Source organism: Strigops habroptila, chromosome 7 (assembly GCF_004027225.2).
Source record: "Strigops habroptila isolate Jane chromosome 7, bStrHab1.2.pri, whole genome shotgun sequence".
NCBI classification, from domain to species: Eukaryota; Metazoa; Chordata; class Aves; order Psittaciformes; family Psittacidae; genus Strigops; species Strigops habroptila.
Window position 1 is genome coordinate 1,661,246 of NC_044283.2, and position 24,535 is coordinate 1,685,780.

General features: G+C 47.3%; 1 protein-coding gene across 3 annotated transcripts in view; it reads right to left on the reverse strand.

The window, feature by feature from the left end:
• The window catches only part of SFXN5 (sideroflexin 5), a 101,038-nt gene that overhangs the window by 68,565 nt on the left and 7,938 nt on the right, over window positions 1-24,535 (reverse strand). For all 3 annotated transcript variants that reach the window (XR_003992158.1, XM_030491415.1, XM_030491414.1), the window contains exons 2-3: window positions 21,135-21,203; window positions 11,125-11,202 (exon numbers count right to left, since the gene is read on the reverse strand). Coding sequence is in view for 1 of the 3 variants with exons in the window: in XM_030491414.1 (XP_030347274.1) it covers window positions 11,125-11,202; window positions 21,135-21,203 (147 nt within the window). In the remaining 2 variants the exon portion in view is untranslated. The remainder of the gene's footprint in view (window positions 1-11,124; window positions 11,203-21,134; window positions 21,204-24,535) is intronic.

Genomic DNA, 24,535 nt, shown 5'->3' on the forward strand with positions numbered 1-24,535 from the left:
TTCTTTGGATTCCAACTGGAACCTGATTAAAGTTGGAGATTTTATATTAGAACATTTAGGAATCCCAGACTTAAGCACTACAACTCTTCCAAACAGATCTGCAAAGGGCCACCAGCTTGAAGCAGAAGCACTCAGCAGCAGCCCAACCACATCCCATCAGCAGGGTTAGCTCATATTTATCTTCATTATAGTGTTAAACACACTGGAAAACTCACAGGATCTCTTTTCCCAGCAGTATCATAGGACATTTGCTACTGAAACTGCTCCTTGCAGCCTTTTTGGCAAGAAGGTAGAGTCTGCAGCAAAAGCAGCTAAAGAAGAACATCCATCCATGGCCTCACCACTGAAACAGGAGGTCCATCCCAGACAAGAAGTGCTTCTTGTTGATATTATTTCACTCTTATTTCACTACACTTCTCAGATCTTTTATTGTTTTTAAGCTTACACTGTTCTGGATGAAGATCCACCCCAGAACCTCTCAGCAGGTCACATGAAAACAAAGTATTCTTAGCATTTCACTAACACTAAACACCAGTGCCAAAATCAAGGTGCAGCCCAGCAGAGCTACATGTTCTGCTTCATTCCCCACCCATACTTTATTCCCCAGGAGTGTTGATTACTCCTGCTTTGTGTGGCTTTCTCCCACTTCTCTCCAGCTTCAGCCCCAAAATCCACTTCTCAAAAGGTGATAGTTAACACAGAGACAAATGCACACTCCAAACTCCACCCAAAGCATTCAGTTAGGGTTGAGTGCTTTTAGCAAGGTTTAGAGATCTACAGTAGTGAAATCCCAAATCCTTTCATTCCATATTTAATGTCACCTGATGTGCTTAATCCCACTTGCTAATATATATGGAATCTGATGGGGCTGGACGGGGCTTGGAGCAACCTGGTCTAGTGGAAGATGTCCCTGCCCGTGGCAGAGGGTTGGGACTGCCTGAGCTTTAAGGTCCCTTCCAACCCAAACCATTCTATGATTTAATGATTCATTCTATGGTGTTTGGCTTTAGTAATAAACATGGACAACCAGGTAACACAAACCACCGTCTACACTTGCTCCTCAATAAGAAACCTCACCCATGGGCCTTTTACAACCCTGCTCCTAATAATCTTTATGTTAAAAAGGTTTTAGCTCTAAGGCGATAAAGTTCAAATGACAAACGCATGGGATAAACCACAAAGGGTCTGTACACATTTTCTGCCCTGAACCTAGCACCGAAATAAGACAACACAAGGGGCACCAGAAGGCACTGCTTTTCTTGGATGCCAATGGAAAACTCCTTCCTGGTCCTAAGCATCATTGAGTCAGTGCACCATGAGCTGCTGCCCATCTGCAGGACCATAGAGCCTTCTAACGAATCCACGTGTTGAAGAGCATCAGCTCAGATACCTGCCTGCACCGCAGCACAGCACTGGGAATCGCATTGGAAACCATGAGCCATTCCAGTGCAATGCACAGATTTGCACAGATACAAACCCAAGTGTAGGTGGAACCAGCAGCAAGTCCCGACTGATAAAAAAAGATTGCACTTAAATAACACTTTGCAGCTTTGCAGCACTCAATAAACATTAACTAATTAATCCTCGCAGCATTCTACTGGGAAGACTTCAGCAGAATAAGCAGCACTCACTGAAAAGCGTCACTTGCACCAGGATTGGAGAAGAACTTAGATGCTATTACATTGTTTAAAATCAACTTCGGAAACCAGGCTTGCTACTCCAACCAGGTTGCTCAGGATCAGCTTTGTTTCAGCTTATTTTAGCCATACAGAGCTTGTAAATCTAATCTGATTTGTAATCTAAACAGGATTTAGGTAAACTCTCTTAATCCTCAATTGATGGGATGAAGCAAAGACAGTTTGTAACTGAGTAAGAGCATCAACAGTAGCATCTAACCTGGTTTCTTTAAGGTGTGTTAACCTACCCAAGCTCCCTGTGTGCCTTTTGTCCTCTGATAGTCTGGAAATGACACCTAAAACGTTCAGCTCATCTTAGACCATCTCAGCAGCACAGAGAATGTATAGATAGCAGCAGAGAGAAGGTCCAAGCTCAGCCCTTGGACCAGCTACTTTCTTGCCAAGGAAAGGAAGCAGCAGGACAACCGATATATCTAAGTTTTATCGCATCCTGCAAGAGACCAGAGGGGGGAAAAAATTACAGTTTACTGCAAATGGACCTCTTCGCTCTTCATCAACACTGTTAAGAAAAGCTATTATTCTCCAAAAGGGATGCTGTTTAGACTCTGATAGATTCATTGTTCTCTGCTGTGTCTGGGACAGCATGAGCAGGCTCTTCCTGCTGCTAACATGATTGAAGGAAGCACACAGTAATAAATACATGCCCATTAAGCTGGTGAGCCTCTTTTCACTCCACTGATACTAATGGGGAAGAAATGAAACAGTTTCAAAACAGCAAGTTGCCAAAACTGCATTTGGAAAGGCTGAAGAGTGAGAAGTCACAAGTGACACACCGCGGTTCATGCTCCGCCAACGCTCGCAGGAAGGGGCTGGCTGGAGAATAGCAAATGTCTGTCTCCAAGGGACAATTTCAAGAAGCTGCATTTTTCCTCTCACTACAGATCATTCTGTTTGGCTTTACTTGGAATTTAAGGGGTTTATTTCTCCTTTTCCAACCACCCCCTTATGATGAAGGGGTGAAGCTTTCAGGGTGGAGTTTATAAGGGTACAAAATCAGGTAAAAGAGCTGACTTGCTGCTATCTTGTCTTCTAATAAATATATATTCATCTGTATGCATCATATATGCATCTTCGCATGGATCTATAAGTAGACATACAGCTAAATGAACAGACAGATTTCCAAGAGTCAATCTAGGGACCTGTGTGGGGCTAGATGACCTCCTCAGGTCCTCTCCTGCCTGAATTACTTTTGATCCTACAGTGGACAAAGATGGATGGATCAAAAATCTAAACGTTTGGTGTCTCAGAGTTCAATCTTAATCCACAGATTAAGATGTTTAGCCTTAGTCTTACAAAACCTGGGTTAATTTCCTACCTCCATCACTGACTTACCTCCTGTTCAGCAGCTCAAGCTGGGGTACATTCATGGCCCCGCCATCCCCATCCTCAGCGCACGCTCCATCCCCCACGTTGTACAGACAACATAGACCAGATAGATAGAAAATCCAGGGAGCTGCTTGAATTAAAACTGAAGCATTTTGGGAGTAGGGGGAAGGGAGGCTCAGTTTTTATTAAGAGCAGCTCTCTGAACCAGCTGTGCCAGTGCAAGCCAGCAAGGAGGTGGGAACACATGGCCGGGAGGAGAGGAGACAGAGACATGGCAGTGCTGCCTCAGATCAGCTCACGCTGCCATGGCATCACACTTTCCCTTGCAATATTCTGGGCACAGAACAAATTTGTACCAGTTCAAATATAAAGTTCAGGGAATGATGAATTTAATAGGTACCATCTTCCTTGTGAGTGTGCATTTAAAGGCAGAGTCACCTTTGTAGGTGCTTATGTACAAGGGTTGCATTTAGTTATTTAACCAAGGTTTTAAACCTTTTCTTGGCCCCATGCTCATAAAAAACCTTGCACAGAAAAAGCATCACTCACTCTCCAGAGTCCTTGTTCAGGCACTTCTGCTATTCTGTGGCTCTTTACCTCTCTCTGCTGGCAGGACCATAGGGAGAAGCCGGGGTGCCAGCCGGAGATGAGGACCGAGGGACAGAGGGGACAGAGAAGAGGATAATGAAGCTTCATCACTGTGTTTCTTAGACTATATTCTACTTCTGCTTTAGACACTAAGGTTTTAGGACAGAATCTAGAAATGGGGCAATCAGAGAGCAGATCCTAACTTGCTCATCAGCCTAATATTGCTCCAAATGTTGAACCAAATATCAGCCCAGGCAACTGCTGTTCAATATTTGGAGCAGTATTAGGCAGTGACGTTAAGCTGATAGCTTAGCAGATATTTCTACCCCAATTTCAAAGACAGAAATGATTCAGGGCACATTTTCCTGGGCATGCCAGCAGTGTAGTTCAAGTATGGAATTACTGCAGGGAATTCTAGCAAAGGAAATAAAAGTACAAGGTATTTTGGGGGTAAGAGCAGCCTGAAGTTCATAATGGAATCTCGCCAGCACTGCTACCTCACTGCAGTCCTTCTAAGACAGATCTTTAGTGCCTGAACACTGTTGTCCACATGTTCCAGCTTTTAAAAGGGCTTTTCTGCAGCACTGAGCACAAAAATCACCCAGTAGAAAGCAGCTGTGTCATAAAGCAGGATTGATTTCAATCTCTCTGTAGCTGATAGCCGCCGAGTGCTGCTTCTCATAACTTTTACCACTGCTGACATGCCAGCATCAATCTGTTCCTCCAATCTGTGCTGGTCTGTTGGACAGGTTGGGAAAGGGACTCACACACACAGAGGACACAGATGCAAGCCTCCAAATTAGTGAAAGGAGCCTGAGGATAAAGGACAAAAGCCACATCATTATGCCCTGCAGTTGGTGCAGCCTTTTAGTTCGAGGCTAAACCTCAGCGCCGACACTCCCAAGCTAAGGAAAACGTCTGCTTTTAACAAGCTGGTTCTTCCTCCTGTATCAGGCTGATATTTTAGAGCCCTTGTTTTTATAGGAGAAACTATTCCCTCAAATGAAACCTTTTTACTCCAGCGGAGATTCCCTCCAGGAGGCAGTTGGGGGAATTGCCTGCCCTGTTTAGAATTGGATATGTTACAGTCTATACCTTCTGCTGCAAATTGGCTCCCAGTGCACTTGTGTGTGTCATTTTCACCTACCCACTCGCAGCTCGCACCAGCCACCGGAGCTTCGTGTAAAGGGATGGATTCTGCTAACCCTGGGAGTCACTGGTGGAAACCACCATTAAAACCAGCTTGGAGCAATGGTGGACATGTTGGCACATCCCTCCTTTGCCATGGAGTGGACCGTAAGGAAGGTGAGCTGAAAAGGTTGCTGAAGTGTAACAAGAGACCAGTTGAATGAAGAGCACAAAGTGCAAAGAATCCCAGAGTGGTTTGGGTTGGAAGGGACCTTAATGCTCCTCCAGCTCCAACCCCCTGCCACGGGCAGGGACACCTTCCACTAGAGCAGGTTGCTCCAAGCCCCTGTGTCCAACCTGGCCTTGAACACTGCCAGGGATGGGGCAGCCACAGCTTCTCTGGGAAAAGTCTGTGCCAGCGCCTCAGCACCCTCACAGGGAAGAGCTTCTGCCTCAGAGCTCATCTCAATCTCCCCTCGGGCAGGTTAAAGCCATTCCCCTTGGCCTGTCCCTACAGGCCCTTGTCCAAAGCCCCTCTCCAGGTTTCCTGGAGCCCCTTTAGGTATTACGGAGATGAAGGTATCCTTATAGAAAGGCAATAATACAACAAGAGCTACAGAGCTGGAAAAGACAGGACATAAATCATAGAATCCTAGAATCCCAGGTGGGAAAGGACCTCAAGGATCAGCTGGTCCAACCTTTCCAGGCAAAGCATGACCTAGACTAGGTGTCCCAGCACCTTGTCCACCCAATCTTAACAGTGTCCAATGCTGAGGAGTCACCACTTCCCTGGGGAGATTATTCCAATGGTTGGTTGTTTTCACTGGGAAACATTTTCCTCTTGTATCCAGTTGGAATCTCTCCAGGAGTAACTTGTGCCCATCACCCCTCGTCTTTCCCATGGGACTCCTTGTAAAAAGGGAGTCTCCATCTTCTTTGTAGCCACCCTTTAAATACCAGAACATAAATGACAAGTGAACCAGTTTCTCCATCAAAACATAAATGACAAGTGAACCATTTTCTCCATCAACCTGAATCCTACACATTTCTTTTCATTTCCTCCCCTTCTAAGGATCCTGTTATTTTCTAACCTCCCCTGGGATAGGGAGATGAAAGGGGATACATGGCACCAGACGGCACACCAGCACTTCAGATGCTCTTAACCTCTGCAGAAAGAGCCAAATGAAGGACACTGGTGGATGCAGTCACCAAACAAAACCAAACAGTTTAAGTTTACTGAACTCACCAGTTCTCTTGAAGCTTTCACAGCAATACTTTGTGCTTCTAAACCATTATAAGGAACAGTTATTTCTTCCATCCAACACTTCTGGACCTGTGGAGTTCAATCACTCAACCCAGAGACACAACCACCCAAAAGAAGCTGTGGCTGCCCCATCCCTGGCAGTGTTCAAGGCCAGGTTGGACACAGGGGCTTGGAGCAACCTGCTCTGGTGGAAGGTGTCCCTGCCCGGGGCAGGGGCTTGGATGAGCTTTAAGGTCCTTTCCAACCCAAACTATTCTATGATTCAATGATTCTAAAACACCCCACCAGGAGACCAAACCTCCCCAAGGCCCTCAAGGAGTTTGTTCTGCAATCATGTTCTCTAATCCTGCCAAAATACCTAACCCAAGCGACCAGGAGAACAGAAATACAGCCCAACTGGTGGCATTACCAAGAATATCTTTTTATTTAGAGAAAAAGAATATGAAATCATAAGAGCCTGTCAGAGAGGAGCCCTAATTACAGTGTGGGGTATTGCTGCTCCACAGAATGTTTTTGGTTGGTGGGGTTTTAATGAGGGGAATGTGAAACACTCAACTTCAGAGCTAATAAAAACCAAGCCTGGCTCTTAAATATTCAAAGGAATAGTTGAGTAAATAAGCTAAGAGGAAGAAGTGGAGACTGGAGCATGTTTGCTCGCTCTAATGTGATAAATACTTATCAAGCAGCTATTTGTCCCCTGTTTTCCTGACTACAAAACTGATATGATAAAAACCATGGGTTTAAAACATCTTTCTAATGCAGGAACAAACCCTATTGTTGCTCTCAATCAAAAGCTATCAGCAGTCTAGCAGCTATTGACACGTAAGAGATCAATTCTTCCTTTTTGCTAATGATGCCCAAGAAATAGGTTTTTACCACCTTGAGTTAATGGTCATTTTCCTGAGCAGTGAAATCACTCCAGTTCAAGAGCTACTGGATGAGTGCGAGAGACCTGGAAGTGAAGGAGATGTAGGTTTTGGCAGTGCTGGTGTCCATAAATCATCTCATGGAGAGCAACTGGAGCAAAGCAGTGTTTATTCTGGAAACTGGCTTAGAGATGGTCATGGGAAACTGAAGCAAAGCACAATTATGCTTCTTCAGAGTGGTTTTTCTTGAGATGATGATGGCTCTTCAGTTTTTACTCCTTTAGATAGTCCATAATTGTCCCATTTCAGCTCATTCTGTAAAATCTGCTCGGAAAATGCAACAGAGAAAGACTTGCTCTACCAGAACCCTGTCAAGAAGAGAAGTGTGGAGGAGATACTTGACGTTACATAGCTTTAGGCTTTTACATTTTCCATTTTTCATGTGGTGAAGCCATTTCAGCAAGCGATACAGAGAGTGCTGAGCTGTTGTTCTGCTTCCAGCTACTGCCTGCCATCCTTCAGGAGAACCATGAATTTCTGAATGAGGGGGGAAAAAAAAAGGGAATTTGAGCACTGTCAAATGTGCTGTACCACAAAAGTGGATCAGTCAGGAGATTAGTGAAACAACTCTGTCAAAACAACTTGTCTCAAAGCTGATATCTGGGGGGAGTGTTGGGTTCTTAGAAAGCTAATGCATTAAAACTCTAACCCAAACTGTTAGTTTTAAAGGCTTTCAAGGTGCTTATGATTTTAACTCTGATTATGAAGCCTAAAAGACCATTCAGGCATCTCTTCTATGCATGTGCCATACCCAGTCCGTGTCTGATGAACCTGTTATAAGGGTAGCAACTGCATCTCTAAGAGGCTCTGGCAACAAAACCTGAATCTGCTTTTAAACAAAGACAATCAAGTTGAGTGCTTCTCTCTTGAGCATCATAGAATCCCAGCCTGGTTTGGGTTGGAAGGGACCTTAAAGCTCCTCCAGGTCCAACCCCCTGCCACGGGCAGGGACACCTTCCACTAGAGCAGGTTGCTCCAAGCCCCTGTGTCCAACCTGGCCTTGAACACTGCCAGGGATGGGGCAGCCACAGCTTCTCTGGGCACCCTGTGCCAGCGCCTCAGCACCCTCACAGCAAAGAAACTCCCCCCAATGTACAATCCAAATCTCTCCTCTGTCAGGTTAAAGCTATTCCCCTTGTCCTGTCCGTACAGGTCCCTATCAAAAGCCCCTCTCCATGGAATTGTATTTTACCCAGAGGAAATGTGAATTCCACTCTGTGACTATAAAATCAGTTCTTTGGGTCATTTTAGGTCCCTGTTGTAAGTGACCCCTTTGATTTCAGAGACAGCCAAATCTGCAGGCCCCATTTCTCAAAGACATCAAGTAATGACATCAAGTTCTACCCAGCCTTTCTGATGAGTAACAACAGTGAATTATCCTCTCTCAGATACAATAGTGTCACCACATCAGGTGAGCCAAGTCACTACTCCAGCAGACACTTGCCCACAGTGGCCATGAGGTGATTAACTCACAGTTCACAGTCAAAGGGGAGTAAAAGAAAGGAAAAGATCAGTCAAAAATCAAATTACCTCTCATCCTCAGGTCTCCTGCCAGCATGTGGCAATTCCATCAGTGCATCAGAGGTGTGTGTGACACTCAGTTATCAGCTACATAAAACATCAGACGCCTCAGCCTTTTATTCCAACATCAACCCATGCACGTGAGCCACAAAGTGGGCACCTCTCCAGAGCTGCAGCGAATCCCTTTCCTGAGTTAGCACTAGAACAACTGCAAATTGTTAATGCCCTGTAGGCAGAGCCCATCCTGCAGAGAGTGATGCAGGGAAGAGCCATTAAAATGGTAAAACTTAGCTTGAGGACAGCAAAAAATGTGTTCTCCAAGTGTCCTTGGTTCACCAGTAGAAAATTGGGGGTGATATCTATGCAAGTGATGTGCTTTCCCTCCCCCAAAATAACCGACTGGCACATTGGATGTTCTGCAAATGCACCAGTGATTAAGGAGACACTTAGAGCTGTCTATATCTGGCAAGCAGTGGCAAGCTTGTCAACTACCCAAATCTCTACACACACTCCCCTCCACCTTCCCCTCTGCCCCTGGAGTTAGAAAACAACCAGTGCTCAGAGTGCAGGATCCAGCCCTACATCCTCCATGCAGAGACAGCAACCACAGCCTTGTTTCCATCAGATTTACTGTTAGATCTTCCTCTCAGAGAAGGAAACAAGAGGATTTGGCTGATCAATATGAGAAGGACCCAATGCCTCATGTCACCACAGCCTTAGCATTTCATAAAACCCCGTTTTCATACAACTCATCTGGAGCTTTTAGTTCTTTGGTAGGAATGGTCATGGGCAAAGCTGAAAGTTCAGGCATGGAGGGACAGGCCAAGGGGAATGGCTTTAACCTGCCAGAGGGGAGATTGAGATGAGCTCTGAGGCAGAAGCTCTTCCCTGGGAGGGTGCTGAGGCGCTGGCACAGGGTGCCCAGAGAAGCTGTGGCTGCCCCATCCCTGGCAGTGTTCAAGGCCAGGTTGGACACAGGGGCTTGGAGCAACCTGCTCTAGTGGAAGGTGGCCCTGCCCGTGGCAGGGGTTGGAACTGGAGGAGCTTTAAGGTCCCTTCCTACACAAACCAGGCTGGGATTCTATGATTTTCTCTCCCCTCCTCTGCCCCACATCTTCATTGCACACTCCGAACCCTCCAGCTTGCACAGCAAAGTTCACCTCCTGCACACGTGGTCATGACTAAGGGAAACAAGACACAAAACACTTGTGTTTGCTCTCTCGGTGCAATTCTGAGTGAACTCTGGGTATATCCTGGGGGTGTCACTAAGCAAACCCAAAATGTAGGTCAAAAGTCTGAGCGGTTTGCCACAGCAAAGGACTTGTATTACATCTGCCTGAAGGCAGATGAGATCTGAGTCACTGTTGCTGCAGCATTCTCTGCTTTTCTCCTTCCCTTAACCCCAGTTCCTTTTTGCTTACCATCAGATTAAGGTTGAAAGCATTCAGTGACATCAAAAGACCAGGAGAGCAATGCCTCGTACTGCACATCACGCAGGGAGGGGATATTTCATGTTGATGTTTTGCTGAAGCCATGCCTCTTGCCCAATGCAGCACCACACAAGCAGCCACTTTCTGAAGTGAATGGAACTGTTAATTCATTTACCTGCTCTACTTGTCTTTCATGAGAAGAAATTATCACATGTGAACAGTGGAACAAAATGAAACAGGTTCTTTGACCTACAGAGCATGGGAGAAGAGCTCTGGATCATTTCCATCACTATTTACTTTGGAGGTGCACTGGTCCTTTGGCACGGCTGCTTCTTCTATCTCCTGAGGCAAGTCTGACAATCGACTCATGCTGTTCTTTATATGACATTAAATTACCTAGGTCTGAAGTCTTTTGGATGCACACACACCACAGAAAAGCCCCATCAGTTCGGGTGTCTACCCATGGACAGATAATGAAAAGAGTTTGAGGTAATACCCACAGAAGGATGAATGATTTTTGTTTCAAAAAGCAGCCTCTGCAATAGTCCTCTCTGTTTCCACAAGTTCCATGTGTTCATATAGATGGATATCAGACAAAAGTCCAGAGAACAGGATTGATTGATAGTGCTTTGGAGAGGTCACCAGCCCACCCCTCTGTCCCAAAGCAGAACCAAGTTCTACCAGAGGTGACACTTTACTCAGCAACTGCCTGCACCAGGGTATCCACAACACCCTTCAGCTTCCCAAGAGCAGGAACACCACCCAGCGAAAAGTACCACTGCTGATGGTACACTCCACAACACAGGACATCCAGAGGGTCATACACAGCCCAAACAACATTCATTTCCATGAAGAAATGGCAATTAGAACCAAGAGGGACACAGTAGAAGATGAGGTTCATGCCTTACAGTACCAGAACCTACAGGACAGCAAGGTTTCTTCAGCTAGAAGTAGGAAACTTGTGTGTCTGTATGGCAAACTCTTTGCTGCTCAGCAACATCTAGAACATAGCAATTCATAACAACCCATATTCACTATAACAAGCTGGCAGTTGAGCTGCAGGGGACCAGAAGCAACACTGAACAAGTCAACAATCAACCAAACTGAGCCGATATGGGATCTTACCAGTAGCAACACCACGAAATTCCTGCAGTGGTGCAGGCACAGCCCGAAATGTCACCTCATCCTCCCCACTTTACACCACAGAGAGCAGCAGAGGTTTAACAAAGGCTTTTTCCTCTTACCTCCTTGTTGGTGACTCCTGGGGGCAAGGTCCCATGTTTGTAATCCTCCAACAACTGCACAGCTTCCTTCAGGCGACTCTGCAAATGAAAGAGCAGTAGGGCTGCAACGCTTGTCCTGCACTGAATGGTTTTGTTGAGACAATGAATTCGAGTTATAGAACTAGATGTTCTTTAGTGGAAACCTTATGATGGGTCCTTTTAACCATAGGATATAGAAGGAAGAAGGATGCATGGACACTGGTTTTGTTGGTTGGCACAGTCCTGCTGTTTTGTATCTAACTGCAGAAGTTATAGATATAGATACAGGTATAGAGGAAGAAATAAAAGAGAAAAACCTCTCCCTTGCATTGTGTCTGTGGAACTCATCATAGAAACTTGAGAGTTTTTAGCATGGTACCAGAGATCTGATAAATTCTGGAGATTAAAGTTGTCATTTCAAGGTAGAAAAGAGTTAAGATGAACAATAGATGATTCTTCCCTGTGAGGGTGCTGAGGCGCTGGCACAGGGTGCCCAGAGAAGCTGTGGCTGCCCCATCCCTGGCAGTGTTCAAGGCCAGGTTGGACACAGGGGCTTGGAGCAACCTGCTCTAGTGGAAGGTGTCCCTGCCCGTGGCAGGGGTTGGAACTGGATGAGCTTTAAGGTCCCTTCACACCCAAACCAGGCTGTGGTTCTATGAAGAGCAGCTCCCCTGGAGCTACCACATAACAGCTTGCAAGGCAGCAGAACAGCACCGCTTTGTAACTGCGCACTGAAGCCCAAGTTGAGTTAATTTATCTGAAACACCATGACATTTTCATACACTTCAGATGGATCTCAGAGTCCCACTGCACCGAACCACCGACCTGTGCTACTGTTCTAAAGTGCCTGTTCCACACTCATTCAGACAAGGGTTCACAACCACTTACGCTCTCTCTAAGAATACCAGTGTCAGTTGTTGTTGCAGTTAGAATGTGACTATCACCACCAAGCCAAATACATGCACGAGTAAACAAAGATTTTCCTCACACTGTGATAAAATAAAAGAATAAACACATTCCATGTGTTCAAGGGATCACAAGAGCATTAAGCCGTGCTACCAGCCTGTCAAAATCATCAATGCACTCCCAGAACAGTTATTCATAGATACAGAAACATGAAGAAGTGTTCTGTAGTTGAAGCTAAGCTTATGTATACAGAATGCTTTCAAGGACTAGATATAATAATTTCCAGAAATACATATATTGTGTGTATATATGTATCATATACAGTATATATTCTATAGAGAGTGTATTATAGAATCTCAGAGTGGTTTGTGTCGGAAGGGAGCTTAAAGCTCATCCAGCTCCAAGCCCCTGCCACGGGCAGGGACACCTTCCACTAGAGCAGGTTGCTCCAAGCCCCTGTGTCCAACCTGGCCTTGAACACTGCCAGGGATGGGGCAGCCACAGCTTCTCTGGGCACCCTGTGCCAGCGCCTCAGCACCCTCACAGGGAAGAGCTTCTGCCTCAGAGCTCATCTCAATCTCCCCTCGGGCAGGTTAAAGCCATACATATATATACATTCTACATGAGATACATGTATTTCTTGAAGTAAATTAAAAATTAATAAAACAAACCACACGGCAGAAGTAGAGAGGTACAAATTAGAGCGAGATTAGCCCAAACTAAAGAGGAACAAGTCAGGATACAAAGAGCAGCTTCAGGGGGGTTAAATCCACTTATCCAAGCGTGCAGAAAGCACCAGATCACGGCTCCCAAATATCTGAAGCCAAACAAATCACTCGGCTAACCACGTTCAAAAGCCTCCTGCGGGTTATCTGTCATCCAGTTGAGTAACATCGGCTTTGGTTTGATTTTCTGCACTAGCTCTGCTGTTGTGGCAGCTTTGCCGGTATTAGTGCTCGAGGACATCTCATAAACACAGAGCATTTTGTCTAAAATCACCCGCAGTGTGATGGTGGCTCATCTAAACCCTATGGCTGGAGTGTAATCGTGTCAAGGCCCTGCCAGCTCTGCTCTCACATCCCTCCTGTAAACAAGGCAAAGCATCCCGAGCTCATTACGAGCTCGCATCCATGGGATCGGTGGCAGGGAAACTACTTTCCTCCCTTTCATGCCAACATCAAAGAGTACTTTGTTGTTTCCTTGGAAGCGCCAGCACTTACGCCAACCTGAAAGCAGCAATTAATGAATGACTATTGTCCTGAAAACATTCAACACACCAGACATATGGAAGAGTGGCAATTCCTGCACGGAGCGAGCGGGTTGGGAGCGGAGCCATGGCTGGTTTGACACTGGCTGAGCTCACAGCAGCAGCACCACGTTATTTCCAGCCCTGGTATTTTATAGATTTGATATATCTTTGCAGCAATTAGCACCTACTGAGCACAAGTGGAGTCTGTACAAAGACACCAAACAGGGCTCAGCAGCAGATAGGAACAACCTCTGCAAAAAACCTACATTCTTGGCACAATGTGGGCTCAGAGATGGGGCTTGTTCATGTTGGGTGCTAATGCAGAGGTCAGCGCCTCCAGCCGAAGCTCACAGCCCTGTGTCACTGGTAACAAGTGATATAGTTCTGTTTTCTGTCCTGTTTCTGGGTGTGTTGGCCTGAAACTGGCCCTGTCTTTGACTCAGCCTGTCCCATGCGTATTGCCACTGATGTAAGGAGGACATGGAGCTGCTGGAGCGAGGCCAGAGGAGGCCCCGGAGCTGCTGCGAGGGCTGGAGCAGCTCTGCTCTGGAGCCAGGCTGAGAGAGCTGGGCTGGGGCAGCCTGGAGAAGAGAAGGCTCCTGAAGGGGAGACCTTAGAGCAGCTCCAGTGCCTAAAGGGGCTCCAGGAAACCTGGAGAGGGGCTTTGGGCAAGGGCCTGGAGGGACAGGCCAAGGGGAATGGCTTTAACCTGCCAGAGGGGAGATTGAGATGAGCTCTTGGCCAGAAGCTCTTCCCTGTGAGGGTGCTGAGGCGCTGGCACAGGGTGCCCAGAGAAGCTGTGGCTGCCCCATCCCTGGCAGTGTTCAAGGCCAGGTTGGACACAGGGGCTTGGAGCAACCTGCTCTAGTGGAAGGTGTCCCTCCCCGTGGCAGGGGGTTGGAACTGGAGGAGCTTTAAGCTCCTTTCCAACATAAAGCATTCTATGACTCTACATAGCAACAAAACTTAGTGTCTTAACTCTTAGCCCCCTTCCCTTATGCACACATATGCTAAATCTCTCTTAAATTTAAACTTATCTTCATAGAAAATAATATGCAAGTGATAGAGCAAATACACCAGTCCTCTCCTAGAAGGAGCCTACATTCTTTAGGAGCACAAGTGAGCATGTTCTGAACACTTCAGTGGATAAGACCTGTCACTGGTCATGCTTTTCCTCATCTATCAAACATTCCATACAGAAAAATGAGTCCTTATTTAAGCCAAGTCCTCCTGACACTGGACAAAAAGCAAGAATTATGAATTAGGATGGTGCTGCAGCACTGGGTAACACACTGTTTCCTTAAGAAGGGTTGAAGATCTTATACAGAACCAAAGCTGACCTTGAGAAACGGGCACATGGGATGAAATCCAATGGCACGGACACATGGCCATGCTCTTCTGGGCAAGACCCTCAGGGCTCTGTAGCTGGAATGACCAACTACATGAAAGACCAGTTAAGAGTGTTGGTTGATCACTGGAAATCTATGAGGCACTGCAGGCATGAGAAACAAATGGGATTTTTAGGCTGGTTCAGGCAGTTCCAACCTGTGAAGAATCACAGGATCAACCAGGTTGGAAAAGACCTTTACGATCATCAAGCCCAACCATTCCCAGCACTGCCACAGCCACCACTAACCCATGGCACTGAGGCCTCGGCTACACGGGGTGTGAACACTTGCAGGGACGGTGACTCCAGCCCTGCCCTGGGCAGCCTGTTCCAATGCCTGAGCACCCTTTGGGGAAGGAATTGTTCCTCAGCTCCATCTAAACCTGCCCTGGGGCAGCTTGAGGCCGTTTCCTCTTGTCCCATCCCTTGTTCCTTGGGAGCAGAGACCAGCCCCCTCCTGGCTCCAGCCTCCTGTCAGGCAGTTGCAGAGAGCGAGAAGGTCCCCCCTGAGCCTTCTCTTCTCCAGACTAAACCTCCCAGGTCCCTCAGCCGTTCCTCATCACACTTGTGCTCCAGGCCCTGCACCAGCTCCGGTGCCCTTCTCTGGCCCCGCTCCAGCACCTCAATGTCTCTCCTGTAGTGAGGGGCCCAGAACTGAACACAGGATTTAAGGTGCAGCAAGAAAAGCAACCACACAAGATCACAACAGGACTTGAACCTCTTGAAGTTGTTCTTGACAGCTCCTTGCCCTCATGGCTGTTAAAAAACATCACATTAGGATTACCCAGCATGATATACATATATATAATTGTATAATACTGTGGATATCCAAAGGTGAAAAGCCATACAGCTTAACAACTAACAACTTCAGATCCAGGGAAGACAGTCCCTTCTTGCCTCCCAAGCTAGCAAAGAGCCCAGGAATGCCAGCCCAACGTTCCAGAGAGCCATTTGTGCTCATTACTGGTCTTGTGGTTTTGTGACTGAAATTACCTCCAGTGTGTGCCTTGCAAATGATCTCCACAGAACAGCATGTAGCTCTGAATGAAAAACTGGAAGTAATAGATGAATGGGTCTGTGTTCTATTTTTTTCTCCTTCTCTTGAGGAAATCTTAGTAGTTACTATAACAACCCTGGCCAGATCCCATCTTGTTTAGTATGGTAACAAACAGAAAACAAAAAAGCCTGATTTTGCTTTTCAAAATCACAGTCTTCATGAATTTCCTCTTTCAGCTCCGTGGGGAGAGAAGGGAAGTTTCCCAAAGGAACTGAGTCCGAAACCAGCACTGCCGATGGGTCCCGAGGTGGACAAAAGAGTGGGACAGAAAGCAAAGTGTTAACGCAAGGATCACATTAAGAAGATGTTTTTCACATGGCTTGGAAGTGGTCAGGTAGTTTTAGTGAACAACCCCCAGCCTCAAAATTCCTTTAGGGAAAAGTGCCTTGTTTTCCTTCTAGAAAAGTCCAAAAAATAGGGAATTACAGCTCCAAATGCCAACCAAAGCTCCACTCCTTTGCTTTCAGCACGACACAGCGTCATTGTGCTAGTGCTCATGTCTAAGATTCCACTTCATTTCCATTTTAACAGGGGAAAAGATGTCTCTCTGCAAGGTTGTGCTACTGTTTCAATATTTATTGCTGCTTGATTTCTCTCCTGCTGCCTGTAGGAAGAAGTGTCACTGGAGTTTTTACAGCATCACCTAAAAAAAAGATGCAGCCACAGTTTTCCCTAGTAGATATCATTTCTTTCATACCCCTTTTCTCATCAAAACTAGAGCACTTCTCGTGGTGGGTGATGGGGTCTCAGCTCTCATAATAGGGTGCTAGACAGACCATCTGCACCCGGAGGATGTTCTTACAAACCTAAGCCCAGAAGCAGTGCCAGGGATCTACCATACTCAGGGATTCAGAAGCACAAACTTCCACCCTTGGTGCTCTAACACAGCAGCTCCAGCCGTGTCCACCTGGGAAATGCTACCCACCAACAGTGAGGCTTTGGAAAGGGGTTCAATCCTTGCCTTGTGCTGAACACGGCTGGAAAATACAGAACCATAGAATGGTTTGGGTTGGAAAGGACCTCAAGATCATCCAGTTCCAACTTGCTGCTAGGGGCAGGGACGTCTCACACTAGAGCAGGTTGCTCCAAGCCCCATCCAACCTGCCTTGAACACTGCCAGGGATGGGGCATTTACCACTTCTCTGGGCACCCTGTGCCAGCACCTCAGCACCCTCACAGTAAAGAACTTCTTCCTTAGATCTAACCTGAACTTCCCCTGTTTCAGTTTGGACCCATCACCCCTTGTCCTATCACTACAGCCCCTGATGAAAAGTCCCTCTCTGGTATCCTTGTAGGTCCAAAACCACCCTGCTGTGGAACCACAGCTCAGTTCACTAAGCCCATGAGAACTATGCAAAGGGCTACCACTGATCCATGACCCTGGGCTTTATGGCCAAACCCCAGCACCAGACTCAGTCTAAATGAACCAGCTTAGATCTAACCTGTAGGTTTTAGCTCAAAGAGCTGATGTAACCTGTTCTGCCCTGACCCAGGCCCCCAGGCATTGACTCAGGAGGTCGCTGCCTGGAGCACACTTGCATGACTACATCAGCAGAATGGAGAATTTCAGTCTTTGCAGAAAGAGTTGCTAAAGGATCATGTTAGTAGGGGCTGGGTTTGGGTGGCCAAAGAAAGGAGGAGAAAGAACAAAACCAGAGATCATAAATCATGGAATGATTTGGGTTGGAAGGGACCTTAAAGCCCACCTAGTTCCAACCCCCTGCCACAGGCAGGGACACCTTCCACTAGAGCAGGTTGCTCCAAGCCCCTGTGTCCAACCTGGCCTTGAACACTGCCAGGGATGGGGCAGCCACAGCTTCTCTGGGCACCCTGTGCCAGCGCCTCAGCACCCTCACAGGGAACAGCTTCTGCCTCAGAGCTCATCTCAATCTCCCCTCTGGCAGGTTAAAGCCATTCCCCTTGTCCTAACCCACATCACGCTGAGCTGATGGCCACCTCCAAGAACCCTTTGTCAGAACCCCGAATCCCTCACAGCCATCACTCCAGCACCCTGGTGGGACAGAGGACTGCTGTGTTGGGTCCCATAGATGACTGCACACATCTACAAGCATCAGACACCTCCTTCCAGCACGTGAACTCTTGCACTGATTTTCCACCTTGTCCTCCGAGCTCAAGGGCACACTGTTTCTGTCTGAAAGATCTGTGCCTTGTCTTCTCTTGGATCCCAACTGATGCCTACACATGGCTTCGAGCTGCCTCCAGAAACCCATATGTGCACATACAGACCGTAATAACAGTCATTATGCCAGTAGCACTACAACATTACTGTTACAGAATCAACACAAAGAGAGAGTCAAGTTTTGCAGTCGAGGTTTTTAAGAGAAAACCCACTGATGGGACAGGGCACTCTGGGACAGTTGGCATCTCCCTGTGCTCCTATGGGGCTTGTACTGGGGTTTCAAGGCTGCGTTATCCCTGTGGTGCTCAACTCTGTGACCACAAGTTTCACTGGTTTCAGGTTCAGACCAACGATGACTTATTGGCATGTGAACCAAAGTAAGAGTCTTCTGGTCACCAGCACCACGAATTCAATGTGGGGCACCAAAATCCAGCTGTGCTCTGCCATCAGCAACTCAACCATCCCCGATTTTGTCTCGCTGCTCCATAGATGATACATACGGCAGACTTGACTCCAGCTGGCCCTATTGTATTGGATCTACAGTGACAGACAACAGGAGCCAGAAACTTTTTGTTCAAGTAGAGCCAGCAGATGTGACACTGAATAAACACAGACAGTCAATCTGCTGAGTAAGAAGGTATCGTTCATATAAATAACATACATCTAATCCTGCTTCCATTTTAAACCCAAATATGGGAATGCAAGATGCTCCGTGCTCTGCAGATTTCGGCTTTGAACAATGAGATGAAGCAGAAGCAGATAACACACGGCCCCTCTGAGCTCAGTTGAAGCCTTATTTCACTTTGGCTCTCAATTATTAGCAGCTCCACAGCTTTCTCCATGAAGAGCTTCCCACCGAGCGTTAACAGTCTGTCCAGGCTCGTGTCAGATGGGAGAAGTTAGACTCATCAAAATAGCTGCTGGACCACACGGCTTCTCCCAGTGGATCTTAATTACAGAGCAATTAAAAGCATTATTCCAATCATTTGAACCTCACACTGTTCGAAAACAGGCATTACACCCACTGAGGGGTTCCTCATGGTCTCAGTGACAGGCCTCGTCGGGTTTGACCTCCGCGCTGACACATTTCCTGCTTATTGGGAGAAGTTTGCAAATTTGCTGCTGCCAAAAGATGATTTCATTAGGAACCAGTTATGATATGAATTAGCACACAAGGAAACCTCCTCTTTAGAGGTGACATGCGCCGTTGACACGAGGTCCGTGCCTTGTTTCAGTATCAGATGCACTCAGAAAGAGAGTCAAATTAGTAGGTAAGTTTGATACAGATAATTAATTCTACTACAACCCACTAAAGAGAAAACTGGAGCAACTGCTTTCCAACTGCCCCTGCCATGTAACCATGGAATGGTTTGGGTTGGAAGGGATCTTTAAGCTCAACTAGTTCCAACCCCCTGCCATGGGCACGGACTCTATCCACTTGAGGATATATCCCTTGAGGATATGTACCCCTTGAGGATTAATGCTCAAGAACCTTTCAAAGACAAGAAGGTTTTAATGGTGTTGAGGATTTGCTTTATTGAAAAAGAAATGAGTAAGAGAGGACTGTCACTGAGGCTCGTTACACTTCATATCACTGAGCCTGGTTTCCCCCACTCAGAGGGATCACTTCATCCTTCCTCCAAACACAGCCACCAGTAGGATGCAATGATGTAACACACAGCAATTACAATAGGATGTAGAAAAACCCTGTATTATTTCAATTCCCATGGGATTAACCTCCACTCTCATCAGAGACTCATTTATCTCCCTTTTTTTCCCATTTGCTAGTGAGCTCCTCCAAGACAAACAGTGATTTATTTGTTCCCCGAGAACCCTGGGCCTGGAAGATGCAGCCATCTGTCAGCAGGAAGGAGCTCTCCATAAACTGCTGCTTCCTCATCACACCCTTCGTGGAGTTTAATTTGCCACCTCAATTATCAAAGGAAACCAAACAGCTTTTAGTTAGCATAGAATGGTTCAGGTTGGAAGGGACCTTAAAGCTCATCCAGTTCCAACCCCCTGCCACGGGCAGGGACACCTTCCACTAGAGCAGGTTGCTCCAAGCCCCTGTGTCCAACCTGGCCTTGAACACTGCCAGGATGGGGCAGCCACAGCTTCTCTGGGCACCCTGTGCCAGCGCCTCAGCACCCTCACAGGGAACAGCTTCTGCCTAAGATCTAACCTGAACTTCCCCTCTTTCAGTTGGAACCCATCACCCCTTGTCCTATCGCTACAGTCCCTGATGAAGGTCCCTCTCCAGCATCCTTGTAGGCCCCTTCCGAAACTGGAAGCTGTTCTGAGGTCTCCACACAGTTTCTCTTTTCCAGACTGAACAGCCCCAATTTTCTTAGCCTGTCTTCATATGGCTTCATATATGCATATATACACACACACAAGACCCATTTTAAAGTACAAGATCTACAGAACCTTTCAGGATCTAAAATATGTGTTTTCACCACCTCCACCATCACCGTGTGTGAGGAACTGGACTCAGTTCACCATCGGCTACAACGAGCGGCTCAGCTCCCTGTATTTAGAGTATTGCTTGAACATTTATTTTCATCTTACACTATCCCACCTCAAAAGAAACCAAAATAAAATAGAGAAAGGAAAAGGAAAAAGCAGCTGCCCTTCACTGGAAGCAAAATCCAGAGTTTTCTGGCCAACAGGAAGAACCAAAGACCACCAGTTGAAATATTTCCTCTAATGTATTCCCCACAACTCTTTCATGAGAACAGGGAAATGCAATAAAGCTGGACAAAACATAAATGGGCCAGAAACCCAAAAGCCTGTTACAAACAGGGTAATAACTAAGGAAAAACTACACCACCTCGCTCAGAAAAGGTTTTCTTGAGTGCAGGCACTGAAAAACTGTGGTGTGAACCCACGTTCTCCGTGAGAATAAGTATTTACTCCCTCATCTACTCACCTGCATTTTATTCCATAAAGACTTGTAGGAATATTCCTTCTGAGAAGACTAAATCCCTGTCAAATTTGGCTGAAACCAGTAGGGGGTCTCCCCAGTGACTGGAGGGAGATGGGAGACTGACTGGTGTGGATTCACCGATGTCTAATAAAAAGCAAGTTTAGGCTACGGATTGACCAGAGCTCAGTTGGGCAATCAATCAGCTGTGAGACACAAATCCACTGGAAACCTGGCTTCATTACCCCTGCTCTTCACAGAAGAGATTGTTTCTAATCTAAACCTGTCTAATAAACAGGACTTTCAGAAAACAAGGTGCATATACATTACCTCGGTCACAAAGAGAGTGCGCGGATCGATGATGTCCAAGAAGTGCCTGAATCTGCCATAAAATGAAGTCTGGAAAACAAGGAGGAAAACAAAACATGTTCAGTTAGAAACTAATGAAGAGAAAGGTTTTATTTCCTCCTAAGTAGCAACTGAAAAAGAAGTAATACAGAAGCTATTAACCTGTGGTAGGAAGTCTGAAAGGAAAAGATGAGGCTTTGGGCCCTGCTAATAGCAGCATTGCTACTAGCAGGATACTAATATAGATGCTATAATAAAGGGATACTATCAAGCTGCTAAAACATCCTTTCCTTTCCCCCCCCCCAAAATGCAGTATTGCCTGCTTCCCCATGGGACACTTGGGAGATGCCTGAGGCCACAAAACCCCAAGGCACAGCTCCAGACTTCCCACATGAAGTGGTGCTGTCGATGGAATTCCCACCCTGTGATGTCTTTATCCCAGTCCCTCTGCTGCTTGTCCTTGTTCCCTCTAACACCCGTCTCGCAGGGTCCCTGATTTGGGGAGAGACTAATGTGAAGAAACCCCTCCACCTGTACAGCACTGGAACAAAGGTTTGTGAAATGAGATTTTCAAATGGCCTAAAAAGAGTTTAAAGTCTCAACAAGGGAACAAGTAGTTTAAAGCCATTCCCCTTGGCCTGTCCCTCCAGGCCCTTGTCCAAAGCCCCTCTCCAGGTTTCCTGGAGCCCCTTTAGGCACTGGAGCTGCTCTAAGGTGTCCCCTTCAGGAGCCTTCTCTTCTCCAGGCTGCCCCAGCCCAGCTCTCTCAGCCTGGCTCCAGAGCAGAGCTGCTCCAGCCCTCGCAGCATCTCTGTGGCCTCCTCTGGCCTCGCTCCAGCAGCTCCACGTCCCTCTTGTGCTGTTGCCCCAGAGCTGGATCAGGACTGCAGGGGGGGGCTCCCCAGAGCACAGCAGAGGGGCAGGATCCCCTCCCTGAGCTGCTGCTCACGCTCTGGGGGTGCAGCCCAGGGCACGGGGGGGTTCTGGGCTCAAGCACACACTGAAGCCAGGTCATGGGGAGCTTCTCAGTGACCAACACCCCCAAGTCCTTCTCCTCAGGGCTGCTTCACCCAGTCTCTCACTCAGACACCAGTCTGGATTCTTCCATATGGATACAGATATAGGCTGAGTGCCAGTGCTGCCTGACCACAGCCTAAACTCTCATCTGGACCTGAGCAAGGCCAAACAGACCAGTGCATCCCAGTGCAGGAGCTCCTCTCCCTCCCATGGCTTCTCCCCAGCAGAATTCGAAGCCCATTGCAGATGCAGAAAGGACACAGCTCGTGGATGGATCTCCACTTTCTCTTGACAATTGAGCACCCTTTGCCCTGGGTGCTCCCCAGCCACGTGCAGCAAACCCCTTTGTGTTTGTAATGCAGAAATGTGCTATAAATAAAGGAGCAGAACATAGATGCAGCAGCGAGAATGGCATTTAATCACAGCCTGGCATCGGTTCATCAAACATGCTGGTTCTTCTCCACTGATCCACCAAGAGGAATACCAATAATGCCACCTACTTCTTCAGGCAGAACTGCCTCTGTAATAGCAGCTCCCAGGACCTCACATTGCAACACCCCATCCTCAGCTCCTCGCAAAACTCTGCTGTTGTTTTTCCATGTTCTCCACTAAAAAGAGAAAAGAAAACCCCACAACTGAACAAAATAGCCCCAGAAATAAAGCCCCGTGGGGTTTAATTAGCATCTGTTTCGTTAACACTAATTCTGGTATTTCCTAGCTTTTGTGGGCTTGATGCTTTGCTGCCTTCCTTTGGTTTTCAGTCTAAAACCCTCTGCAGATGCCACCGTCCTCCACGTCGCTGCTGCCAGTTGTGCAGGCAGTGCCATGACTAAGCCATGAGTCACTTGGGCCCTCCTCACGTTATCCTGAGCTCCCACGTACCATCATCCCTCTCCCACTGCCCATCCTTCTGTGCTTGCTCAATGCCAAACAGCACCGGGAATAGAGAACAGTGTAAGTACGTGGTTTAAATGAGAACACAGAATGGTTGAGGCTGGAAGGGACCATCGGTAGTCATTGAGTCCAATCATAGAATCAGCTGGGTTGGAAAAGACCTTGGAGATCATCAAGTCCAACCATCACCCCAGGACTGCCAGGACCACCACTAACCTATGGCACTGAGGGCAATAGAATGGTTTGGCATGGAAAGCACCTTAAGATCATCCAATGTCCCTGCTACAGCAGGGTCACCTAGAGCACATTGCTCTGGATTGTGTCCAGATGATTCTTGAGTATCTCCAGGGAAGGAGACTCCACAACCTCTCTGGGAAACCTACTCCTATGGTCAGTTATCCACACAGTAAAGTTGTTCTTCCCATGTTCAGGTGGAACTTCCTGTGTTTTAGTTTATGCCCATCACCTCTCGTCCTATTGCCTGGCACCATAAGGAAGAGTCTGGTCGCATTCTCTTGACACTCTCCCTTCAGATACTTCTATACATGATGCCCCCTGAGCCTTCTCTTCTCCAGGCTGAACAGTCCCAGCTCCCTCAGCCTTTCCTTACAGGAGAGATGCTCCAGCCCCTGAATCATTCTAGTAGCCTTTCAATGGACTTACTCCAGGAGCTCCAGGTCTCCCTTGTACTGGGGAGCCCAGACCTGGACACAGTTCTCCAGGTAAGGCCTCACCAGCGCAAAGAGGGAGGATCACCTCCCTCAGCCTACCTCGATGCTCTTCCTCAAGCAGCCCAGGACACTGTTGGCCACCCTGGGCACACTGCTGGCTCCTGGACAACGCGTTGTCCACCAGGTCCCTCTCTGCAGAGCTGCCTCCCAGCAGGTCAGCCCCCAGCCTGTACTGGTGCATGGGGTTGTTCCTCGATAGGGACAGGACCCTGCACTTGCCTTTGCTGTTCCAAAGGTTCCTCTGCCCATCTCTCCAGCCTGTCTAGACCCTTCTGAAGGACAGCACAGCATCCTGAAGCAATGTGTGAGCATGAAGAACCACGCTCGAGTCCATCCTCCATCCCCTAGAGCAGGCAACAAGACCCAACTCATCAGCTGTGGTTTCCACATTGTTTTTGCACTACTATGAGCTCTCTAAGATGCACTCACATAAATGTGCTTCTTCCTGTTGCTGTGAGCTGCCTGGAAGCGAAAAACCCCTCTTAAATGCTTCCCATGAAGGGGATTCTGGAGCTCAACCACCACCCAGCCCTTCCGGCAGAAGGCTATTGTCACCCTGAGGCCCAATCTATCTCCATCACACCGATCAAAGCCACAATCTCCCTGCTCTCTGCCCCAGATTCCAAGAAACAGGATGACCTGCAGTCCCATGACAGTGAGTTATCCTTTAACATGTCCTGATGGGCTCAGCATGCTCACAGGTCAGCTCAACATCCCTCATCACCACTGTGGGACAGCACAG